Source organism: Cicer arietinum, chromosome 2 (assembly GCF_000331145.2).
Source record: "Cicer arietinum cultivar CDC Frontier isolate Library 1 chromosome 2, Cicar.CDCFrontier_v2.0, whole genome shotgun sequence".
In the NCBI taxonomy this organism is placed as follows: domain Eukaryota; kingdom Viridiplantae; phylum Streptophyta; class Magnoliopsida; order Fabales; family Fabaceae; genus Cicer; species Cicer arietinum.
In genome coordinates this window covers 5,855,102-5,879,381 of record NC_021161.2, presented here as the reverse complement: position 1 = coordinate 5,879,381, position 24,280 = coordinate 5,855,102, and the positions used below count along the sequence as shown (strand labels likewise).

Sequence of the window (24,280 nt, the reverse complement as noted above, 5' to 3'; positions counted from 1 at the left end):
TCTCAAAACCACCCCCCCCCCCCCCCCCAAAATGGAATGGAATATCACCATGTAAAAGTATTGTTCGAGTGGTTTCAATAAGATGCCTATTTTTGTGATTGGCTACCCCATTATGTTGGGGTGTATGAGGACGCGACATTTGTTGAAGACTACCATTGGAAGCCATAAAATTTTGAAATTGATTGGACAAATATTTATGAGCATTATCATTTCGTAAATTACGAATAGAAACACCAAAATAAGTTTTAATTTCTTGATAAAATTTCTCAAAAATAGAAAACAGTTCAGATTTTTTTTTAATTAAAAATAACCATGTACAACGAGAGTAATCATCAATTAAAGTATCAAAAGACTTAAACTCCAAAGCAGATACAATACAAGAAGGACCTCAAACATTAGAGTGAACTAAAGCAAATAGGGGCGACACCTTTTTATTAACTCGATCAAGAAAATGATTATGAGTGTGTTTTCCTAATTGACACGATTCACAATGTAAAGTGGACAACTTAGACACACTAGGCACCAATTTTTAAAGTTTGGTAAAACTTGAGTGTCCTAGCTGAGCATGGATAGTATGAGGGGAATATGTGCAGAACATGTCTTGGATGATGAAGAAAGGTAATAGAGGACTTGAAACTCACATCTAACGCCAATCGTTCGTCCCGAACTTCAGTCCTGAAAGGTTACATTATCATTAGTGAAAGTAATAATACAATATTGGGACCGAGTTAATCGACTAACTGAAACTAAATTAAAAGGACATCCAAGTACATAGAGAACAAATGCAACTGAAATTGAACGGAGAATTTGGACAGTGTCAACCCCTTGAGACCGGGTTTGAGAGCCATTGGCAGAAGTTAGAGTAGGTAAAAAAACCAATTGTAGAGAGAGAATAAAATAGACCGTTATTACCAGTGACATGATCAGACACACAAAAATCAAGAACTCAAGGGACGAGAGAGGCAAACAAATGAATTACCGATGTATGCAACCAAAGTAGTAGAACCAAAGTTCGTATGACTTTGAACCCACTGGAGGAAATCTTCATCATTTGTCGGAGAGCCCTATGGAGACGGTGTAGCCTAAATAATAGTAGAAGAATCAAGTTGAGTTGCATTTATCGAAGACGAATGCTTACCATACAACTTCCGACAACGATCAATAGTGTGTCCAAGTCGATTACAATGCTCACATTTAAGACGAGGCTTAGAATTGGATGGTCCTCCATAAGAGCGACTCTAATTATGTCCTAGATATGCAAGGGCAACAATGTCACCAAGCTGAAGTAATATATAATTCGATGTTTTGTTGGTACTCGAAGAAGGATCGTTGAGGTAGTAGACATATCCGGAACAATAGCATACACCAAAATTTAATCATGAGTTGGAGAATACTCATGGGGTAAGCCATATAGTGCAAGAAGCATAAAGTAGGTGTTGTGTTGATCCAGCTCCTTCTTTTGTTCAACTGGATTACTTGCAACATGAGGGGGAACCTCATTAAAATTATGAAGTGCACTACGAATGGTGCCAAGGTATGTAGCAATAGAACCATTTATCATCTTTAGAATAATGATATTCAATAAGCGGCGACAAACTCCATAGAGACGTTGAATGTCATTAGTGTAGAGTGCTTTTGCCTAACTCCAAACCAATTCACACATGAGATGTGGACGAAAAATCGGTTTAACGTTTGGATGAAGTGTGAACTTAATGACACTACATAATTGAACATCTATATGTTAGAACCAAGTTGGTTTTACATTTAGAGTTTTGATGTTAACAAAAGTATTATATGAAAACAATATATTTGACTTCAAAATGTATGAAAGAAGATTCATATTTTTGAAGAAAACCTAAAATAAGATTTGATTCAAATTTATAATTGAAGAAAATCTAAAATAAAGATTTAATTCAATTTTATAATTGAAGAAAATCTAAAATAAGATTTTATTCAAATTTATAATTGAAAAAAAATTTAAAATAAGATTTGATTCAAATTTATAATTGATGAAAATCTAAAATAAGATCTAGTTCATATTTACAATTGAAGAAAATATTTGACCAAATTGAAAAGATAATATGGTCAAGATTTGAAGAATATTTTATCAATATTTGATGAAGATTTGAAGAACTTACAAAGTCAATCTACAAATAGGAACATAATCAATCTGAAGAATTTACAAACTCAATCTACACAAAATAGGAACAAAATCAATCTGAAGAATTTACAAACTCAATCTGAACAAGATACAATTCAGCATTAAACAAGGGCTAAATTGAATCCCAAATTTTCACTATAAATAAACACTCAAGACTGAAGGAGAAAAGTATCGAAAAGCAGAAAATAGTAACTCAAGCTCAAAGTTCTCATTTCTTCTTAGAGTTCAAAGAGAGAAACACTTGTCTGGGTTTAAAATATTTTCTGAGTGTTCTTTTCTTAGAGTGTGAGAGTATTATTATTATCATCTTTGTTACAAGCAACTACTCAAGTTCCAATATTTTATATTCACCTCGATAGTGGTTTAGTTCTTTCTTCAATCTAGAGTTGTCAGGTTGTTAGGAGAAGACTTGACTTGTAGGGTCAATGTGGTTAGTTTCTCAAAAGTTTGGGGTTGTCAGGCTATTTGGAAAGACTGACTTGGAGAGTCAGGTGCTTTGTAATTCAAGATATTTGAATTAGTGGATTAAAGTCTTCTGAATGAGGGGACTAAATGTAGCCAAGTTAGTGGTGAACCAAGATTAATCTACGTGTCGAATTATTTATGCATTCATTGCTTGCTATCTCTGAATCAGATTGCTTCTACTCCAAGTAAGTCACCAAAATAAAACTAGTTTTTTATTTATTTATAAATTATCAAAAAGTTGTCAACTTTGGCAAATACAATTCAACCTCATTCTCGTGTTTGCACCTTCACTATATGCTTCCATTTTGAAGTTTCAGTTGTATTAGTGAGATGGTCCTCGTAACCTTGACCAATCATCCATAGTTTGATGTCGGCGACCCAACTATCATAATTTGATCCATTCAATTTGTGTACATATATCAGAGGTGATGTTGTTGGTAAATATGTCCTTTGTTTCAGTAGTAGACAAAGACATTATAGTAGGTAAAAAGAGCCAGAAAATGTGTTTGAATCGAGGAAACAAGGGTTGTTTGAACGTGAATGCGTATATCTGTCACTGGAAACTCATGGCAAATATGGAATTAGAAGGTTGTGGCGAGTGCAAAGAGAGAAGTCGCATCGTAAATGGTTGTCGGGCGTGCGGTGGCAGCAAGTGGCGTGTGTATCTGACAAGCGTAGAGCGTGGTGGCGCTTATTAGCTTGTGAGAGGTTTGTTGATGACGCGCGTTGAGGGGTGGACTGATCTGGGATGTACGACGTTGTTGGAGTGGTCGTTTGTCGTAAAGGTTGTTAGAGGGAGCGGCGACGGGAGAACATGGGTGGCTGGAAAAAAAAATGAGAATACAGTAGTGTGGCATGGAGAGGGAGGAAAAACCGGAGTTGAGAACACGGTTTGTCGGAAAAAATTCTCACCAGATAGTGGGTCCCCAGAGTAGTTGAAGATTAGGGATGCCTATCAATAGACTCTGGATACCATGTTGAATGATAAGAGAATATTGAGAGACATGTTGAATAACTCGTGTATTTCAACTATACATAGGAAGTTCTTTATATAGACTCTGAGTAATAAATAAACATAATTCCATGAATACTTACATGTTTTCTATTTATTTATATATTAATATTTTATTTTCAACAAATTTCTTTTTATTTTGTAGTCAATTTTATTTATTAAAATAAATTAACATATATATAATTGTTTAAACATTGTAGCATCTTTAAAGATTTTAGCATGTCAACGCTCTTTTTTTTTTGTCCAATAAATACTCAAATTCGGTTTAGAAAATACAAAAAAGATACAATTACCTACATTTTAAAGTAAAACATACGTTAAGAATAAGATGCACAACACATACGGACTATATTAATTACTCGTTTATAATCTAAAATATTATTCGAATGTCACAAATAACTCTACTCAATATTTATCAATTCTTTGTATTTTTTTACTAATTTTAATTAATTTTATATTATTATTAATTAATAGTTAGTATTTTCTATTTTTATTTTTTAATATTTGAATAGAGTTATCGGTAACATTCAGATTACCAATCTCTCCTATTTTACGGCATATTAACTATTCTTTTGTGACATTACAAATAAATTAAGAGTTGCTCCAACCAACTCCCTCATATTTTGCAATTAATTTTATTATTTAAAATATAAATTAACATATATATACAATTGTTTTAAGATTGTAGCATGTTAAAAAAATATAGCATGTCCACGTCCTATTTTACGACATATTAACTATTTTTTTTTGACATTGCAAATAAATTGGGAGTGCCAACTCTCTCATATTTTACAATTAATTTTATTTATTAAATATAAATTAACATATATATAATTATTTAAAGATTGTAGCATGTTAAAAAAATATAGCATGTCCACGTTCTTTTCTTTGCTCCATTATATGTTTCTTTTTGGAGGAAAAAAAATACACTTACTTACATTAAAAATAAAATAGACATTAAAAATAAAATGTATAAAACTTATCTCTTAAATACCAAGTTTGATTCCCATAAAAGACAAAAAATTGTTAATTTTTAATTGGAGAAAATGAAGAATGAGAAGTCTATAAATAACAATTACAGTTAAAGGAGTCGAACTCTTCCATTACCGACTATTCTACTAGATCTATGTAATTTTTTACATTTTTTAATACATTTTTTTAACTAATTTTAATTAATTTTATATTATTATATATTTTTAATTATTTATAAATTATTCTTTTGTTTTTTTATCAATTAATGCAAGAAAACAAAAATATATATGTAAAAGATCACATCCGATTGCGACCAACGACTATCAATTTTCTTTATTTCACGTGATCACATTTTGGTGATTTGACTTATTCAAAGTTAAAAAAAATGGAATATTTTAATATATATTAAAAGAAACGAAGTATTTTATATTTTATTAAAAGAATGTGTAAAAAGAAATTCCAAAAATGAACATGTGTGTCTAAGTAAAAAAAAACAAAAAAGAAATTGAATGAGAAGTGACTTTAGTGGTTGGTGTTAGGAGACTCATAGTGAAAAAGTTGTGTAAAGGTGTGATGGTGGACTCATAGTCTACTTGGAAACCAATTACAATTTCAGCTATCAAACAAACTTCACATGGCACGCACATTACATTACAAGTACATTTCAACCTGCGTTACACATCACCATCAACTCATTTCACACAACCTTCACTTCTCATCTTTTTCAACTTTCAACCCATACTTTACTAAATTTATTGTACCTTTACAAAAATATTCTAATAACTTATAATTGTGTTTAACTATTTTTTTTTGAGTAAAATTGATTTTGACATCAATATTGTTTTTTTATATAAAATTAAAATTTGATAATTTTGTCTTTAAAATTAATTTTAAAATTTAAATTTACTATTCAATTTAGTATTATATAAATGTATCTAAGTATGAAACATTTTGCATTTAACTCGCATTTTATAAGAAACAATTTTAATGAAAAAGGATAAATACCGAGTATTAACAAGTTTTAAATAGGTATTTTGCAATTTTTCATTGGTGCATCTCGATATTTATTTGTATCACAAAACTGAGATGACGCTATTCGTTGGACTTTTATTAATGTAACTTATTTAATTAAAAAAAATTAATTTAAAATCAATTTTTACCATGTTTAACAAAACACACACTTAGTGACTAATGAGTCCACCATTTCCCATTTTTCCTTTTCAAAAAGTATTATTCTTGCCTTGCCCTTCAGGTAATAGGTGCTTAAATACATGTCAAATTGTCAACTAAACTATCTACTTCAATAAATAAAACCATTACATTGTTTGTTTTTTTTTCTTCTCAAATGGCTACCAACATTCTAACCATGACAAACCATAATTTTGAGCTAGATTGTAAGAAAATTCATGATTCTTTAGGTGGTTTGAGCCAACTTATTCCAACTCTTGCTTGCTTAACCCTCCTTGAAAGACAACGACTAAGAGAGACTTATAAGGCAGTGTATGGTGAAGACTTGATAGGTCAACTACAAAGATATGAAGATGATTTTTCTTCAATGAAATTTTCTTCTTTGTCTTTATGGATGATTTGTCCACATGATAGAGATGCTATTGTTGCTAAAGAAGCTCTTCAACAAAATGAGACCAATTTCAAGGCTCTTGTGGAAATTTTTGTAGGTAGGAAGTCAAGTCATGTTGTTCTCATCACACAAGCATATCACAAAATGTTTAGAAGAAATTTAGATCAAGATATTATAAATTTGGACCCTCCACATCCATTTCAAAAGGTGAGGTTTTCAAAAAAATTGTTTGTAAATTGTCTCAGAAGGATTAGTCTAGTGATTTAGGTTGAGACATCGAAGCAGTATTATGTAGGAGGTCCAAAATTCAATCTCTACTACTTATATTTCTTTCTTTTTTTTATCTAACAAATTAACCACTAATATTTGTGAAGTTAATGAAATTTTGGTTTGATTTTGAATATGAAGATTCTCATGGCATTGTCAGCATCACATAAAGCTCACCAATCAGATATTAGCCATCATATTTCTAAGTGTGATGCAAGGAGACTATATGAAACTGGTGAAGGAAGCTTAGGAGTTGTAGATGAAGCTGTTGTACTAGAACTTTTAAGCAAGAGGAGTATTCAACAACTAAAGCTAACATTTTTTAGTTATAAACACATTTATGGTCATGACTACACAAAGGTACTAATCAACTACTAAATAATAAGATTATGCTAGTAATTATCCTATGTCTTCCTTTCTTACCCCATTAAATCTATTTTCATTATTTGATATATATTTGAAATTCATTTTGTGTTTTAGTTTATCAAGAGAGGAAACTATGGACATTTTGGTAAAGCTCTAATGGTGGTTGTGAAATGTATTTGCAATCAAGCATATTATTATGCAAAGGTAACCCATTTTTTTATACTTTGTTTTTCTTCCACAAAATTTAATTTTAGACTCTAAAAAATTAATTGTGTTTAAGGGAATCACACATTTACACATAACACATAATAAATGATCTAGACCACTAATTTGAGATAGCAATAAAATTAGTATAAAATGATTTTGACCATTAATTTGAGATCGAACGCTCAAGATTTAAAGTTGTATCACACAATTACAATTGATTTGTTTCCCATAAGAGATTGATGTATGACTTGAAACACTATATTAGAAACTCAATAAAATATGAATAAAAAAATTACATGAATCAAAATCAAATTTTGTAAATTTTATTGGGAACAAAAACATATTTAATCTGATTAGATATTTGAAATGAAGTTACAATTCTTGTTAATAATGGCAGGGTCTGTATACAAGCATCAAAAGGAAAAAAGACATAGGAACTTTGGCAAGAACACTTGTAAGCAGGGCAGAAATTGACATGGATGAGATTAGAAGAGTTTTCAAGGAAAAGTATGAGAAGGAACTTGGTGATGTTATATGTGAAAGCATTCCATCTGGGGTCTATAGAGACTTTCTAGTAGCTTTGGCTACAAGATCTTCTACCAATTCTAACATCTAAAGCAATTAGCAAAAAAAAGTTATTGAGAAAAGTGTAATTCATATTAGCTTTTTTGAGCTTCTTTTGTGAGTTGAAAAGCTTATTCAGCTTAATAAGTTGTATCATAGTTTGTCTGATATAATTGACATTGTTGAAAAATGATGTCTCTTTTTAAGAAGCAAAGCAATTTTGCTATATTTAAAATACTTTATGTGGATACCATATTGCAACTTTTGTTCTTATATCTTTTTTGCTGCTCCTTTTAGTTCTTTATATGCAACTATATTATATATAGAGTTGAGTCAGAAACATACACATTGCTTGGTTAATAAGGGTTTACTTGTCAATGTCTTACCAAAAGGTAAATAATAAGTAAACGAATTCATAGATTACTTGTCCATGTCGTTTTGAGTTTAACTTATTCACAACTAAGAAGTTAGGTGGTGGGATCTCATTTGATCTCACTTGCTTTTCAACCTAATTAGTTATAGACAAATTCTAAGGGACCACCAATCATGGACCATGTAACACATACCACTATATATTAGAGTTTAAAGTCATCTAAAATTTGATGAAAATTAAACATTCTTTTAAAATATAAGTTAACGACTCTTTTTGTCTTTACAATTGAGACGATTACTTAATTAGTGTCATTTCTACAACCTGAATATTGAGAGACACATTTGTGTTATCTTATTTTATCAAACTAACAACAATTGAGCCATTGTCCCAAACATAGAGACCAAAATGACCATTAACTTATTACATTTTTTAGGAGTTTTGTCCATTGTTAAAATTTCAAGTGACATTAAAGCATGGCAGACCACCATTAATATGGTCCACCATAGCATCCAGGCAGAAAAAATAATCAACTTCCAAGTTAAGCAGGTATTCCTAGCTATCAAAAGAACCGCACCAAATTCTTTCTACATTTGTTATTAATGAACATACACAATGATCATTGATTGCTAGCTTGAATCAACCTCGCATAAAACTATGTTAAAGCTATTCTCAAGTTGGGTTGGTGTATGATAATATTCATTAATATCTCTATTCCTAAATATAAGATCCTTTTGAAAAATTTATCTCACTTTTTATGGGACCTCTTGAAATTTTGAACTGCTACAATGATTTCTCTATCAAAATATACATAAATCTTATACATCATTTTCTATAACCAACTATAAATACTATGATGTAGAAGATAAATTAATATTCTCTCCTAAAATGCAAACTTGTAAAAACAATTAAATTATTTACACATTCAATACTACCATCAGTTTTCTTAATTGCAATGATAGTAAAGAAAATCTTATATTTAGCGACGGACGGATGTAGTATATTAACTCGATTAACGAGCTAGCATTTAGACCTTCAAGAAAATAAGTACAAAAAGAAATGGTTAATAATTATCAGTGTGATAATAAGCATAAATCCTAAGTTGTTAATCATAGTTAATTAACTTAATTGACTAAGCTGCTCCAATTCACTTTCTACACGAATGCATTACAAAATATGATACAGACAGAGGGAGCTTGACCTACAGCTTTCCAATCATCTCAATGAGAATACGAGTAAGCAATCCACTTGTCATCATTAATCGGCATCATAGCACCACCATTTTCAATTTCAACATTTGTCTTGCGTGAGTAAATAACGACCTTTTTTCGGCGTGATGGGGTGCTTACTGCAGTTGAAGACGTATTACTTACCTCAAAATCAACATTGTTGCTGTCAGAGAATGATGGAATAGCCTTGCACTTTAATGAGGAAGAATCCCTTGAGCGGCTACTTCCAGATGAAGACAACATTTTCTCCACTGCAACAAGATCAGAAATATAGTATCATGTGTTCTAAGTTTTAACTTTTTCTCTTTCAAACTGATAATAATAGCAAGACATTGATTTATCAAATGTATTCCAGACTAGCCATTTAGCAGAAGTGTAACAATAAAGTGAATACAAGGGAATTTTTTAGATAAGTGAGTCATAAAAGAATAAGATGAATCTATATAAAATATGTACATAATAGTGAGTTTCCCTGAAAACTAACTCAAGATACCTTACCGAATTATATAAAAACTTGGTCAGTCCTACAGCTTATACTGATACGTTTACAGCCTAAAGTTATGGATGTTCCAGCTTGGTCCATGTTGGTTGCACCATGATAAGCACCAACGCACTTAGCTTTTTGGAGTAGAACTCTATCAGATAGAGCACAGCAGAAACCCGTTATTGACAGAGCTCATGAAAATGGTCATGGCAGTCAATAGACCTTATTTATTTATTTATTTATTAGGGAGACATCGCAGTTTGATGTTTCTGACAGAACAGCAATTGATAATTGAGGAAAAATTCAAATAGACTACCAAATTAATTGGATTTGTCTTTGAAATCCATTACAAGCCTGACAGGGAGAATTCTATAGCAGATGCCTTGTTTGGAAGAGCTATCTAGAAAGCATCTCTCATGTATATAAATAATTGTACAAACCTTTCCATAGAAGAGTGAGCGATATTAAGATTCAAGTTGGTATTTAGTGTAAGGTAATAGAAACCGGAATGAGGACTGATAAGGAAAAAAAGGGGATATAATGTAATAAATAGTGTAGTAAGGATATATGGTAAATAAAGAGTGGGATAGGCTGCTTAGTTGACAAGTTTGCTATCTAACTTACAACTGATTCTAACTGAATATTCTAGAAGTCTAGTTAGTTAAAAACTGAAGTTGTTGCATAACAGCTTTTACAAACGTGTGGGTTTATAGACCCGCCCTATATTCAATCTCTAATTTCCCCTTAGAATTGGAGGGTGGCTTGATGAAGGGGTGTTTGTCAAACACCCTGACCTTGTCACGCAGAGCTATAAACTTTGGCAGCAGAGAGAGGTTTTGTTAAAGCATCTGCCCATTGAGCTTGAGCTGAAACATGAGACAATGAGGCTTTTGCTTAGCACCTTTTGTCAGCACCTTTTGTCGAACAAAGAAAATATCAAGTTTCATATGCTTGGTACGATTATGTAGGGTAGGATTATGAGCTAGAGATACAGTGTTGAGGTTATCGCATAAAATTTGAAGAACCAAGAGAAGGATTTGAGGAAGCCATTGATAGGCACAGGATTGGAAGAAAAAAAACTCCAAGATACCATGTTAAGATTCAGATCGAGAGAAAGTGAAAGAAAATTGAGAGATTAGAAGAAGGTGATATAGCCGCCAAGGTTCAAGCCAATTGGAAACGGATTGATGCCTCTATATGCAGTGTTCTTTGGTTCTCAATCGATGTCAGACTTCACTCTCAGTTTCGCTCGTTTAAGACATGTTATGATGTTTAGGCAAAGGCGAAGAAAACATATTCCAACGACGTCAATCGTTTATGCACTGCAAAGCTATATAGTATAGTGCAATTGTTGACTCTGATGCACCTATGTCCTTTGTTGACTATGCTGAAACACATGCTCAACAACGTGAAAAATTCTTTATGGTTTTGGCTTTTGTCGGTCATAAACTAGACCTTGACTCAGGTCGCAATCAAATTCTCTCTAGTGCTATTGTTCCCTCATATGAAACTGTTTGCAAACAACTACTAATTTTCGGCCCTTATAGCTTCTGCTCCAACCCTACTTCTCTCAATGTGTCAGTTGACTCCAATGCACTCGTCTCTAATTCTTATCAGCGATGTGGTAGAGAAGGAGAACATGGGCATAATTGAGCTCAACCTCGCTGCAACAGTTTTTGCCATGTTGACGAACAATGTCGCACCAAAGCTAATCTTGCAACCCAAAAGTGTTGAATGTAACTCAAATTGAGGCCCTCTGACAAGTGATCAAGTATACCTTTGACAAGTGATCAAGTCTACCTTTCTACCAAAGAGTATAATGAGTACATTAAGCTGAAGGCACAAGTTCAAACCACCACACATTTTCCCTCTACTGTAGAAGATTCCGATGATCATGGTCAATCACAATCTTTCTCTTCAGAGGTCTTTAATCTTTCCATTGCACTCACCCCGATCTCTATCCCCACCCATGCCCTACGCACCTATCAAAGGAGGCCACGCCCACCACCCACTCCTTTTGCAGCTACTTTGTATTCCTACACAATATTGGAATGTGACATTTCCATGGATTTTGTGGAAGGACTACCAAAGAGTCAAGATAAAGATGCTATTTTGGTTGTGGCCGACAGAGTCACTAAATATGCTCATTTTATTCTGCTTAGTCACCCATTCATGACCAAAAACAATAGCAGAGATCTTTCTTGAAGAGATTGTCCAATTACATGATTTTCCCAATACCATAGTCTCCAATAGGGACAACAAGATATGCTTGAGCCATTTTTTGACAGAGTTATTTAAGTTGGTTGGCACCAAACTTAAATTCAGCACAATCTATCACCCTAAAACAGATGGCCAAACTGAGGTTGTCAATCAGTGCCTTGAGACTTATTTGAGATGTTTAACAGGTACCCAGTCAAAATTGTGGACAAAGTGGTTAAGGTGGGCTGAATTTCGGTTAAATACTAACTACCACGACTCTAAGTCTACACCGTTCAAAGCTTTATACAGGCGAGATCTTCCGCATTTACTTAAAAGCATGACCATCCAATCAACAATAGAAGAAGTGAATCAATTGACTCAAGAAACAGACAATATCAAATGATCTTAGCACTAATCAGCTTAAGATACAAGATCAGATTTGCACTCAGGCCAACAAACATAGAAGGGATGTAACTTTGGTTATAGGAGATTGGGTCTACCCCAAATTGTAACCATATAGACTGAAATATTTGCCTAAGAAACGGAATGAGAAACTCCGTCCTCGATTCTACAGACCTTACAAAATTATTCAAGTCATAAGTCAAGTGGCTTACAAACTTGATCTTCCTATTAAGAGCAAAAGTCATACGAACTTCCACGTGTCTTTATTAAAGAAAGTTGTTCAGGAAGAAGTTACTCCCCGGCATTTACCCCCTATGCTATCTGAAGACATGGAACTCCAAGTAGAACCCCTTGATGTAAAATTTGATTGAATTACTTCTGTCAAAGTTGAAATGCTAATCCATTTCGGATTTTGAAGCCACTTAGGAATCATATGCTTCAACTCACCATTCATTTCCTACATTTTACCTTTGAGGACAAGGTGAAACTTTTAGGGGGAGTATTTTCAGTAGGCTTCCTATCAAGAATGCGTATGTGAGGCGCAAGCCCATTACACAAGGCCCAATATAATTTTATTAAATGGAATAAGGATGACATTAGGTTTACCATTCAGTTGTTTTATGTTGGATTAGGTTGGTAGAGGCTCTCTAATTCCTAAAGGATGTGTTGGTTATTATTTTAACTACAGTTGTTGTACTTTCCCTCTCTTTATGTAAGTTTTCTCTTGGAAATTATTCGCATAAGTTGTACTAAGAACAATCCAACTATTATTCTATCCAATTACTCTACCAAATAGCAAAAATGTCAAAGAACTATCAATTTCATTCATTAGTAAACTAGTTTATTGTGTCCCCAACAACCTTTAACCCAAAATACAAAAATAGATAAATGAGCCACGACATTTTTAAAAGTGTCATAGGTCGTTTTATACCACAATTTGTGAATCAAGCGCGTTCACAACCTTCTCATCCTATAACTTCTTTTATAAGTTTGCTACTCTACCCTGTAGCTTAGCCTTTAATTGTCGCAAGCTTTGCAACATCCTCCTTAACTTGTTTCGCGCGTGCCCCGGGTACCTTGGTCCTAGTTTCTATGTAGAAAATAGTGTCTAGCAAGCCACAACGTGGAAGAAAGGTCAATGGGTTCTATAACTACTTTTTCTTTTTCCCTTTCCCTTTCCCTGTGGTAGGAATGGATAAACGTTTTTGTCCACAAGTATTCCACGATGATGATGATGAATTGGTTGGAGCATCAGCTAAGGATGCTACACAACTCGTTGGGCTTAATGTCAATTGGGGGCCTTTGGTAGGATTGTTTTGAGAAGTCGACTGGGAAGTTGAGTCGAGTTCTTGTTCTTGGTGCTTCATCCCTAAAAGTTCCTTCGAAGATTGTGAAAACATATTTTCTGCGCACACACAAAAGAAAAACGAAAAAGAGAAGTTAGAGAAAGTTCGTAAGTATGAAAAATGTGCATTTGAAAACGAAGTTTTCAAGTACCTAACACGAACCATACTTCCCCCGGTAGTTTTTAGAAAGATCCCAACCAAAAGGTAGGATTCTAGTATCGAGAGTAATTTCTTTTGATGCTCGAACATTGTTGTCAAGATGAGTGTATCATACCCCCAACATGGATCACCGTGAAACATAAGACATAGAGTTTGGGCGACTACTTATCGATGCACAAGGGAAGATCTTAACATTGGGAGGAAAACATGTTTGTTGTCATCGTCTCAAGGTCGAATGAACAAGTGTGTATGTTTGTCTAAGATATCCACCCAACTTAAAGTTTGGATCGTAATATGGGGGAGAATTACTTGGAAACTTGATCCTTAGAACACACATCTTTAAATGCTTATTAAGTTTCACTAACTTTTCTTCGCTTTTTTCTTTTTGCAGAAAGTGTGTTTTCACAATCCTAAAAGGAACTTCTAAGGATGCACCAAACGCGCAAGAAGTTGGCTCAACTTCCAAGTTTGTACAGTTGACTTCTTCATGACCTCCTCCGAAGTCCAAACCATTGCCATGAATTGACCCTACCCCAACTTTTCGGGTAGCTTCCTTGGTTGATTCCAACCAAGTCATTATCATCACAATAGACTTGTGGACAAAAAATGTCTAGCTCTTCTCAAGAAATAGGAAATTGTGGATGTAGACTGCATCAACCATATTGACAAATGGAATATAACCTTTTGATAGACAAATATGTTATACCACGTGAGAAAGGTGAGCGGACGAGCTGAAGTTAGTAAACAGGTGGCATTAGTGGTGTGGAGGAAATGAATCACAGGTGGATTATATAAAGGGTAAAACCAAATGAGAGAAGGGGTGAAAATATAGAAGTGGGAATTATGTAGGGTTGGGCACAGGTGCAGGTCCTATCATCAGCAAGGGTATTTGTTTTTGTTTTTTACATACATCACCATTACATATTGCAAAGAACTTAGCTCCAGCCATTGTTAAAAGCTTCATTTCTATAGTTTTTTTTCATTTTTCCATTGTAACAGGGGACGCTTCCTCTTGTTTTACTGGAACTACCAATCAATATCATATTTTGCTTGCTATTCTCCGTTGGTTCCTATCACCTTTCTTACCCAATGTCACTTGCTAGACACTAATGAGAACTTGAAGAGTCAATACTTAGTATATGTTAGATGTATAAGTCCACAAGTTAGTTCAAGACATGTTTGTTCATTTCCACCTCAAGGCACATGGACTCTCGAAGCCTACATTCTTTACAAGACTGCGTAGGGTCCCTCTCAAAAGCCAAGGTTGAGGCCACGGTGGCTGCCACGATGATTGAAGTTGAAGAAATGAAGAATAAAGAGTTGCCAGCAGCCTTGGCAACTAAAGAGGCCAAAGTTAAGCAAATATAAATAAGGGCAAAGAGGTTGAGACATGAGCAAAATAAATTGAGAAGTATATTGCAGAACTGAACAATTAAAACTATGAATGAGAGTCAATAACAATGTTGTTTTAAAAGAAGTTATTGGATGAGAAGGTTGAGAATTCTCTAATTCAAGAATTATGGGGTTAAATAACATATGAAATTTGAAAATGTTGTGCTTCAACTATCTGTTTGGGGTCTAGGGTTTAAGATTATTGGGGCTGCAATACACCAAATTGCTCATTACTACAAAAAATGTGTCACGTATAAGAACGAGAAGAAGGTATTAGAGGACTAGGAGGGCAGCTCGGCTTGAACCTCTTTTTAACTCTTTCTTGTGTGTCGCTGATATTTCCCAACTTAAGGCATTATCAGATCCTTAGTAACTTATGGTACATAACAATTTTGTATGAAATTCCTAGCTTCCTTTCTTACTTTTTAAACATTTAACTAATACTTTCATTTTTACTCGGCGAACACCACTATGTTCTTTTTACACTTACATCTAATTTTAAAATTGTTCATACACATCGTCGAGATTTATTATCCATCCTGAGTTTAGAAATTGAGAGGGGAATCATTAAGGGTCCATTTGGTTCAAAAGGAGAATGAAAGGGTGAGATTTTAGTGTTGATGAGAGTCGAGAAGAGAAATAACACTATTTTTGTTTGGTTCACAAGGAGAAGGGGAGATTTTAATGAAGGAAAAATATTAATTTACTTTTTACACCCTTATAGCATTTCATATGACATTTATTATAATGTAAGAACACTTAAGTCAATACACCATAAACTTTTTTGAAGTTTGTATTCTCTCGGTCAAATCACTCCAATAAACGCATATTTGATAGTGAGTACCTACAGAGACCAAGGTGGAGTTGGTGTCCAAGCATGAGTCAAGATCAAAAGAAAAGTGCACCAACTTCCTCACGACCAGCATCCTCTCTCTTAAGACTTAAGCACATAAGGAGAGACCAACCCAAAAAACTAATTCATTAAGTGGGAGAATATCATGGCTTAATAAGCACTTTTAATCTCATGGCTTAAAAGTGATTCTGCTTCAGAGAATTTGTCATCTAATCTCAAGAATTACAATGGTCAAAATGATGCAAAGGTCCAAACTAGATAGCCGAGATTATTCACATGACAAGGTACAACGATAGTTTGGAGGAAAAGCAAACGCCTTCGACACTATGAACCTTACTTTCAGTGCTAGAAGACGAAGCAACTTGGAATAAGGACACTCCATCTGCATTAAATGCAAGCCAGAGACCTCACCCAACTAAGTCAATGCATCTTGGCATCCCCTTTAAAAGAGCACTGAGATAGCATGCAATTGTTCTAACCTAGCTTAAACCCATGTCACGCCCCAAATAAGTTGGATTTCCATATTGGAATGTTCTCTCAAGACATTATGCCACCTAATTCCATAGCCTTCTGCTGGGACACAGGTCATATTCTCACGTCTGGAAACCATCTTGGTCATCCACATCCTAGCGTACACAACACCAGTGGCCAACTAGCAAATGCTCTCATTTCATCTAACAAGTTGTGAAGGAGCTTAGCCAATAATGACCCAACTATCATTAACCCTCGCTTAACATCTACATAGAGGTTAAGAGTTTATTTGATGATCAGGATAAGACAAATATGATAGAATAAGTTATTACACTTTGTCTCATCCTAGTGTTTGATGAGCCCGCAAGATATGATAACCTAATTATGTCACCTAATCAAAAAACTTTAAAATATATAAAATAAAAACTAAAATTAATATTAAAAATTATTTACAAAATTAAATGTAACTTCTCACAATGATAATTTAAATGATATATATTATATCATTATTTGGTCTATCTCAAATATATAATGAAATAATATATATAATCTAGTTTGTAATCAAGTGCACATCAAGCACATAATAGGATAAGACTATATATATATATATAGTATATCATATATTTATCCTATTCGCCTCTAACCTACCTTTACCATCAAATGGGGCACTAAGAGGGCTTACACAATCCTAAGCATGCATGTTGTTCGTATATTTTTACTATTTTAGAGCAAACATAGACTTCGGCATTGGACGGCCTTGTTAACAAACATTCATGCCTCTCCATTGTTCTACTTCTTACACAACTTAATATTGGTTTTTTATGTATTGGTTATCTTCATTACAAGTAGTAGCAGCTTAATAAACTACCATGTCATCTTCCAAGATCCATGTGAAGGGAGTTCAACTACCTTATACAAAATTTGGTTGAAGTCTAAAAATTCATTGCTACGCAAATAAAATTTTCTTTCTTCAACATGAGTATCTAATCTCCAATTACTATTATTTAGAACAAGGGTAACAAACTAGATAACCAATCAAATTAAGGAATGTTTTTAATATGAATTCCACAAAATTGTTTCAGAACAGGACAGGGAATATAAATAGTAGGATTTTGAGAGCTTACGTTTATCTTTGTTAGGTTGATTACAGGTGACTAGTCCAAGTCTGACCAGTGATTTTGGATCGGCATCGTGTTGCAGATCAGTTATGACATTTGATTCAGAATGGTCTGAGGGGAAGTAAGAGGCTTGTCCTTGACGAGCTGACAAAGGAACTGAAGAACTTGGTTCTGACTCGCCTGAACAGAAAACAAAATAAGCACATGAACAATGACGAAATGACCAGCATTTCTAAGTAGATTGGAATATACTGGGCTATTGCATATTAATAACATGGTACTAAAACAAAACAGATATCATAAGTTGGGCAATAGAGGGTCTATACTTTATAGTTTGCATCATTTCCATGAAAAGTTATATGTTATGTTGTTAGCAGCGGATTTGATGACCTTCAATCCATGGATGTATGCATGTTGAATCAAACCACATTAAATCTGTTGCAAGAATCTGATAGCAATCAGAAGTGAAGACTGAACCCTTAGGTCTCATGATTGATGAATTTCTCGAGTTTTTTATGTTTTCTTTTCCCTTAGTTATCTATTATTATGACTTTTAAATTAACCATTAATTTATCGATATTAATTGATTTATGAATAACATAAGAATCTTGCAAGTCGAGTATTTGTTATTTGATCTTTAAGAGAAAAATTAACAAGACTCCAGTCATAAATTTACTAGAGTGAAAGGTGCACTTGTTCTAATCGTCTCTGACAGTTCAATGTAGTCATACTTATTATCCTACTTAAAAATAGTAGCAGCTTTATAAATTGCCTTGTCATCTTAAGGTTTACCTGAAGGGAGTTGAATACCGTAAACTGGACTTTGTTAAACAAAGTCAACAACACCGTTAAGAACTTGCAGATTCATTGCTGACCTAATAAAGTCGGCGAATGAACTTGTCAGAATATTAGAAAATATCTTATAAGATCTTTTATATTATATTAGAGTATCTTGAGTTATTTCTTAGGATCAATTTATAATCATAGAGATATCTTAGAATATCTCTCATTATTATTATGATCTATTCCTGATTTAGGATTGAGTCTATGTTTCTCTATAAATATAGATTAGTATTGAGTCTTTTGTAATAAAGTTAGCATAAAGCTATTATCAATAATATTCAAACCCTTATTATTTTTTCTCCTCCTTTTCTCTAAAATCCCACAACTTCAACATGGTATCTAGAGCCTATTTCGATCCTCCTTGAACGATCCCGCCTCTATTCCGCTGTCGAGTTCCCAACAGTTAGGGAATATAATCATAGTTTCTCTTTTCCAACATTTCGACACGTTTCACTCGATTTCCATTCAATTTGTTACTGCCGTCACTGCCACTATTTCCAGCAAGTTTTCATGCGAACAACAGTCATCTCCAGATCAGGTCATGCCCAAAAACGCGTCGCCAAAAACCGTCACACGCGCTGCAAATCTCTCATGCGATTAGATTCGTCGCTGCTGCCGTTTGCTACTGCCTGTCGTTGCCGCTGTCCCGTCTCCTACTGCTGCCATCTGTTGTTGCTGCATGTCGTCGCTGCTAGAAAAGTTTTCTGACACAACCACTTCCATTGTGTGCGGAATTTCCCAATCTACACAACCCAGATTTTCTTTTAGGTCAAAAGTTGCTCCACACGCGCTCATGTGCCTCCAAAATCCGTCGTGTTATCTCACGCGCCGCCACCAACAGCCTCGAGCTCAGGCGCGCCTGTCCGCTTTCCGGCATAATGTTTTCAGATCTGTTTTAAGTTTTCCTTCCTGGTTTCAGATCTATTTTAAGTTTTTTTCTTTCGAACCACATGCATACAACTTGGCAATTTATCCCAGATACATTGGCCCCATCTTTGTCCCAGATGTACTGGTCTTGCCTTTCTCTCATTCAAGCATGTCTCTCTCTCTCTCCTTGAAGCAAATTCAAGTTTAAATATTTTGAGTCTCTCATATTATTGGTTTGAAGCTTCCAAATGCAGTTTTTTAGAAGGACGAACCTTGTTTTGTTCAATTGCTTGCCATGAATTTCTCTCATGCTGATGATCATTCCAGCTATTTGGCTAGCTGTATTTATAGCAATTCTCTCCGACTTCACCTGCATCCCTGAGTTGTCTTTCCACCTTTTTTTTTAATTATTTTACGGAGCAAAACATTGTTTTCTTGTAACAAGCTAAAACTTAGTAAGTTTTAGCTTGAGGGGGAGTGTCAGAATATTAGAAAATATCTTATAAGATCTTTTATATTATATTAGAGTATCTTGAGTTATTTCTTAGGATCAATTTATAATCATAGAGATATCTTAGAATATCTCTCATTATTATTATGATCTATTCCTGATTTAGGATTGAGTCTATGTTTCTCTATAAATATAGATTAGTATTGAGTCTTTTGTAATAAAGTTAGCATAAAGCTATTATCAATAATATTCAAACCCTTATTATTTTTTCTCCTCCTTTTCTCTAAAATCCCACAACTTCAACAGAACTATTACATTGTTTTGTGTTTAAGAAAAAGATCAACAGCTAAATGCATGTTGAGATGCAAACAAAATCCTTCACCCAATAACTATACGTTAAAGTCAACTTTCAAGAAACAAATACAAAGGGACTCAGATTTATGATTATCCATATTTGTGGGCATATGTCAGAATGGTAAACTATGACACTAATATTATAAAAATACCTTTGCGTTCTTTCAAAATTGTATAAGCAACCTTGGCAGCACTCATCTCTGCCTGCTTCTTGGATTTTGCTTCTTGTCCAGTAAATACTTCTCCTTCTACCTCCACTTGTGAAGTAAATGTAGGCTTGTGAGCCTCACCAGATTTATTTGTACTATAAACTGGTAAATGAAATCCTTCCTTTTGAACTAATTCTTGCAAAAGATTTTTGTATACCACAATATCATCCTGAAATTTAGACAATCATATGGATGTAAGGAGAACCAAACAAAAGAATGAGTTATAGAATAAGAAAGTTATCTAATTGGCCACAAGTGATTAAGACTTGCCTCTTGAACTCCACTTGGTGATAATGACATAAAAGCAAATTCCGCTGCTGCATGTTCAGCGTCCTTCAATGTAGAATAAAACTTAGGACACTCAAAGGTCTGCCCATCAATTGTAACTTTGCACCTGAAACGCATGGCGTGAGGAGGACCCTCCCACTCAGAAGAATATTCTGGAAGATTCAGGTTTCTCTTTTGAGCATAGTTCTGCAATTGGTTCTTGTACAAATGTATGATACCTATGACAAAGTTGAAAGACATAAAATCATAACTCATAAGTAATGTAATACAATCAAATATGAAATAAAAGAATATAAAACCGCCATAGACAAAGGATAAGTAACAAAAAAAGACCAAATATGTAATATTGATATTATCAACTTCCTCTTTCTCAGTTTCTCTTATTATGGCTTGGCTGATCTATGGGTCCAACCCAACCTAATGCAATCAGGACCATTGTTTTTTATTGCTTTATAAATTCCATTGATCTACATTGTCATTCAACAAATCATTGAGATTATAAAATTTAAGAAGAAACTGAAAATTCCACAGATCGACTTGTATCTGCATTTTGTCGTCATCACTGACCTCCCAGAACAAAAATCTAAACCCTTAAAGCATGAAAGTTGAATCAAACCAATAGGGAAAAGATAAGAGATGACTCCATAGTAAACTAAGGTAGTTGAAGGATATTAGCCATTGTTTTATGGCGCATAACACTTGCTATATAGTATATTCTATAAGTCAAGGACACACACTGACATGAAAACTGTCCCCATGTTCAACATGTATTTGTTTCTTTTTTTAACTCGACGTGGCCATTTAAAATTGAAAAATAAAATTAGGATCAAACTCATACATGGCTAATCCTACTATGACCTGTTTGATCAGGAAAATTCCCATTAATTTTGGAGGGAATTTTTCAGAATACCAAGTATTATTGACACAGGACATGTATCATGATATTGTAAATCTTGAAGCTAGGTGCATGTTAGGTTGGTGTCTATATATGCATCGTGAATTTTTATTCTAAATTTTTCAATAATGTGTGCGTGCACTACACCATGTCCTAAAATATTTGAAATTTTATGTTTCTCCATGTCTATTTTTTTACTTGTCCAAGTCAATGTCAATGCTTCACAAGTTATATTAAATACATATTCAAATTTCAATATAGAATCAAATAACATGATTATTATGATAAAATATGAAATACAAAATGGAGCAAGAAGATGAAAAGAAAAATACATTTACACAGTTATGCAAAGAGTGATAAAATATGAAATACAAAATGGAGCAAGAAGATGAAAAGAAAAATACATTTACACAGTTATGCAAAGAGACGTTAAGTAACTAGATATATTAAAGATAAATTAATGAGAAACAAAAATTATAAATGAAAATGGGGGCCCTTAAACTTATAAGTTATAATGCCCCGGCATAATGTCTGTTGATAGCAACAATCACTGCAATGAACTCTGAATTAGACAGTTCCTATGGCCAATTCAAGATGGAATCGAGGCTGGTAAATTTCAGTGGCACCAATAGCAAGGAAATTTTCAAACAGATTTTCAGTCATGGTAAATTTCCACAAATCCCTTAAGGGTACGCCAATATGTAATGCTAGGGAATATTACAAATTCCATAATTACCTTTTTTCCTATCATTCAAATGAGAACCTATATAGCATAAAGGACACTACCTTATGTAAGATGAAAAAAATCTCTGCTTTTAGATTTCATAAATCATGTTAAAAGTAACTCAAACTCCATTACTTAAACGAACCTCCAGCTGCAAAAACCTCCCACTCTCTTACGAAATAAAAATATTTGTACCGCTCAACTAGAAATAATAAGTATAACAACCGATTGAGTGTCAGATTAATCAAAAAACAAAAGAGAGAAATTGAATTACTTTTTGTATCTTGTGCTTTCACGCCATCTGTAACAGTGCTACTGATCTGAGAAGTTGGGCATGCAACTTCTGATTTTGGTTGCAAGTCTCTGTTTGTGGGAAGCAAGTTTTGCAAGTCTCGGTTTGTGGGAAGCATGTCATGAACTTGAGGTCTGGCAACAGGTGAACCTGCATGTCCAACGCAAATAAACATGAAGAAAATGAAGTGAATGATGTAAAACTACAAGTGCATGGTGGTTAAGAAAAGAAGTGAGAAAAGAGGAAGAGGTGGCAGAGACGTACCTGGAGAAAAGGAGGAAGTGGAAAGATGCGGTTGAGGAAAAGAAGAGAGATTAGGGAGAAAAGGAGAAGAAGAAGAAGAAGAAATAGGGTTTAGTTGAGAGAAATGATTAAACGCAATCATAGCGGCGTCGTTTTGGGAAAGTTTAACAGATCTGGAAGGTGAAACGGTTGTAAACGGTATGGAGTTGACGGTTACGGTTGATGTAAAGCGAGGATTGTGAGGGGGTCCTTCTCTCGTTGTTTCGTATTCGGGTAAACTCCATGATTTCTTATGACATAGTTCTTGTAATTTGACTTTGTACATTGTTGATGATTTTTGAAAACGGATTATGGAACAAACTTCAATTTCAAATCTACTAGTTTTGTATTGTATCTGCTTTTTTCTGGCGTCAACAGTTCATTCAACTTTTTTACTTTTATATATCTCATTCTGTCAGTGCGGTACTGAGCTATTGTCTATTTTATTTGTTTCTTTCGTCATGTTTTGTAGTTTTTATTTTTAAATATATTTCTCATCCTTTGTAAAATTGAAATTTTAATTTATAATATATTATTGATATAAAGAGTTTGAAAATTTAATTTATAATATACAAATAATATAAAGAGTTTTTATATTGTAATCCATTACAATTATTAATTATTGTGTGTATAGATTTAATTTAATTTTGAATATTTTTTTTGCAGATATACCTACAATATTATAAAAGAATTTAGAAATTTTTAACCTGTCATGAATTTGATATGAATTTTTTAAATTTCATAAATTTAAAATAAATATAACAAAAATATGAATATAGAAATTAAATTTTAAACTTATTTTTATAAATAATTTTTTTTATAATATTATAAACATGCAGTCAAAAATATATATTAACATTTCAACGATGATTAAAAAATGTTAGTAATAGAAAATGTATTTTTTTAGAAACTAAAAACGAATGTTTAAACTTTTATAGAATCTAAAAATTTTCCTTTAATTAACTTAATATTTTTTATGTTTTTTCTATTAGATATTAATCATTATGTTATTAGTTAATTTTTATTATTACAAAAAGAAAATTCAATCTCATCTTAAAATAAATAAATAAAACAGTCAAAAGTAATAATCCAAATTTGTATTTGAGTTGGGGTTGTCATCCATGATGGAAAGATATTGTTTCTATTTATGTTAATTTCGTGTCTTTTGTTAAAAGAATAGTTAATAAAGTAACTCATTTGTTAATTAGATTTTGATGTTAGATCTACTCCTCATTTTTTTCTCCATTTTTTTGTGAAAATAAAACTTAAAAAATTCATTAATAATTCAATTCGTAATATATTGAAACTTCATCAAAATTTTATTTAGACTATAGCAATATCCAATATATGTAATCATCCCTACCAAAATATGAGCAACTATATGGCTATATTCGTATTGGTCCTCCAACTTGAATATCACCTTAGTTAAGAGACTTGAGGCTTCCACATTATGCACTTG

At 33.3% G+C, this 24,280-nt stretch overlaps 2 protein-coding genes across 3 annotated transcripts; one reads left to right on the top strand and one right to left on the bottom strand.

Moving 5' to 3' along the window:
* The first annotated feature begins 5,888 nt into the window (after positions 1–5,888).
* On the top strand, positions 5,889–7,866 carry LOC101501647 (uncharacterized). Its single transcript, XM_004489625.4, has 4 exons — positions 5,889–6,396; positions 6,598–6,816; positions 6,937–7,026; positions 7,427–7,866. The coding sequence occupies exons 1-4, from the start codon at positions 5,956–5,958 to the stop codon at positions 7,643–7,645; spliced, it is 969 nt and encodes a 322-aa protein (XP_004489682.1). The 5' UTR covers positions 5,889–5,955; the 3' UTR covers positions 7,646–7,866.
* A 1,053-nt stretch (positions 7,867–8,919) lies between these two features.
* LOC101501330 (double-stranded RNA-binding protein 1-like) lies at positions 8,920–23,218 on the bottom strand. 2 transcript variants are annotated; one of them, XM_004489624.4, is made up of 6 exons: positions 22,804–23,213; positions 22,522–22,689; positions 20,611–20,846; positions 20,284–20,509; positions 17,623–17,796; positions 8,920–9,443 (listed from the first exon to the last, which is right to left on the bottom strand). In XM_004489624.4, the coding sequence occupies exons 1-6, from the start codon at positions 23,105–23,107 to the stop codon at positions 9,184–9,186; spliced, it is 1,368 nt and encodes a 455-aa protein (XP_004489681.1). In that variant the 5' UTR covers positions 23,108–23,213; the 3' UTR covers positions 8,920–9,183. The 2 variants fall into 2 exon arrangements, with proteins under 2 accessions (XP_004489681.1, XP_027187715.1); XM_027331914.2 differs by lacking the exon at positions 8,920–9,443 and adding an exon at positions 13,229–13,682 and having other exon boundaries at positions 22,804–23,218.
* Positions 23,219–24,280: the final 1,062 nt, after the last annotated feature.

What these genes read in the sequence shown, in the direction of transcription:
- LOC101501647 (XM_004489625.4), top strand. Translation starts at nt 5,956, where the DNA reads ATGGCTACCAACATTCTAACCATGACAAACCATAATTTTGAGCTAGAT. An exon ending in ATGGTCATGACTACACAAAG is followed by an intron (nt 6,817 to 6,936) that starts GTACTAATCAAC and finishes TTTGTGTTTTAG; the next exon opens with TTTATCAAGAGAGGAAACTA. An exon ending in AAGCATATTATTATGCAAAG is followed by an intron (nt 7,027 to 7,426) that starts GTAACCCATTTT and finishes TAATAATGGCAG; the next exon opens with GGTCTGTATACAAGCATCAA.
- LOC101501330 (XM_004489624.4), bottom strand. Translation starts at nt 23,107, where the DNA reads ATGTACAAAGTCAAATTACAAGAACTATGTCATAAGAAATCATGGAGT. An exon ending in GAAAGCACAAGATACAAAAA is followed by an intron (nt 20,847 to 22,521) that starts GTAATTCAATTT and finishes ACTTTGTCATAG; the next exon opens with GTATCATACATTTGTACAAG. An exon ending in TCAACCTAACAAAGATAAAC is followed by an intron (nt 9,444 to 17,622) that starts GTAAGCTCTCAA and finishes ATCTTGTTGCAG; the next exon opens with TGGAGAAAATGTTGTCTTCA.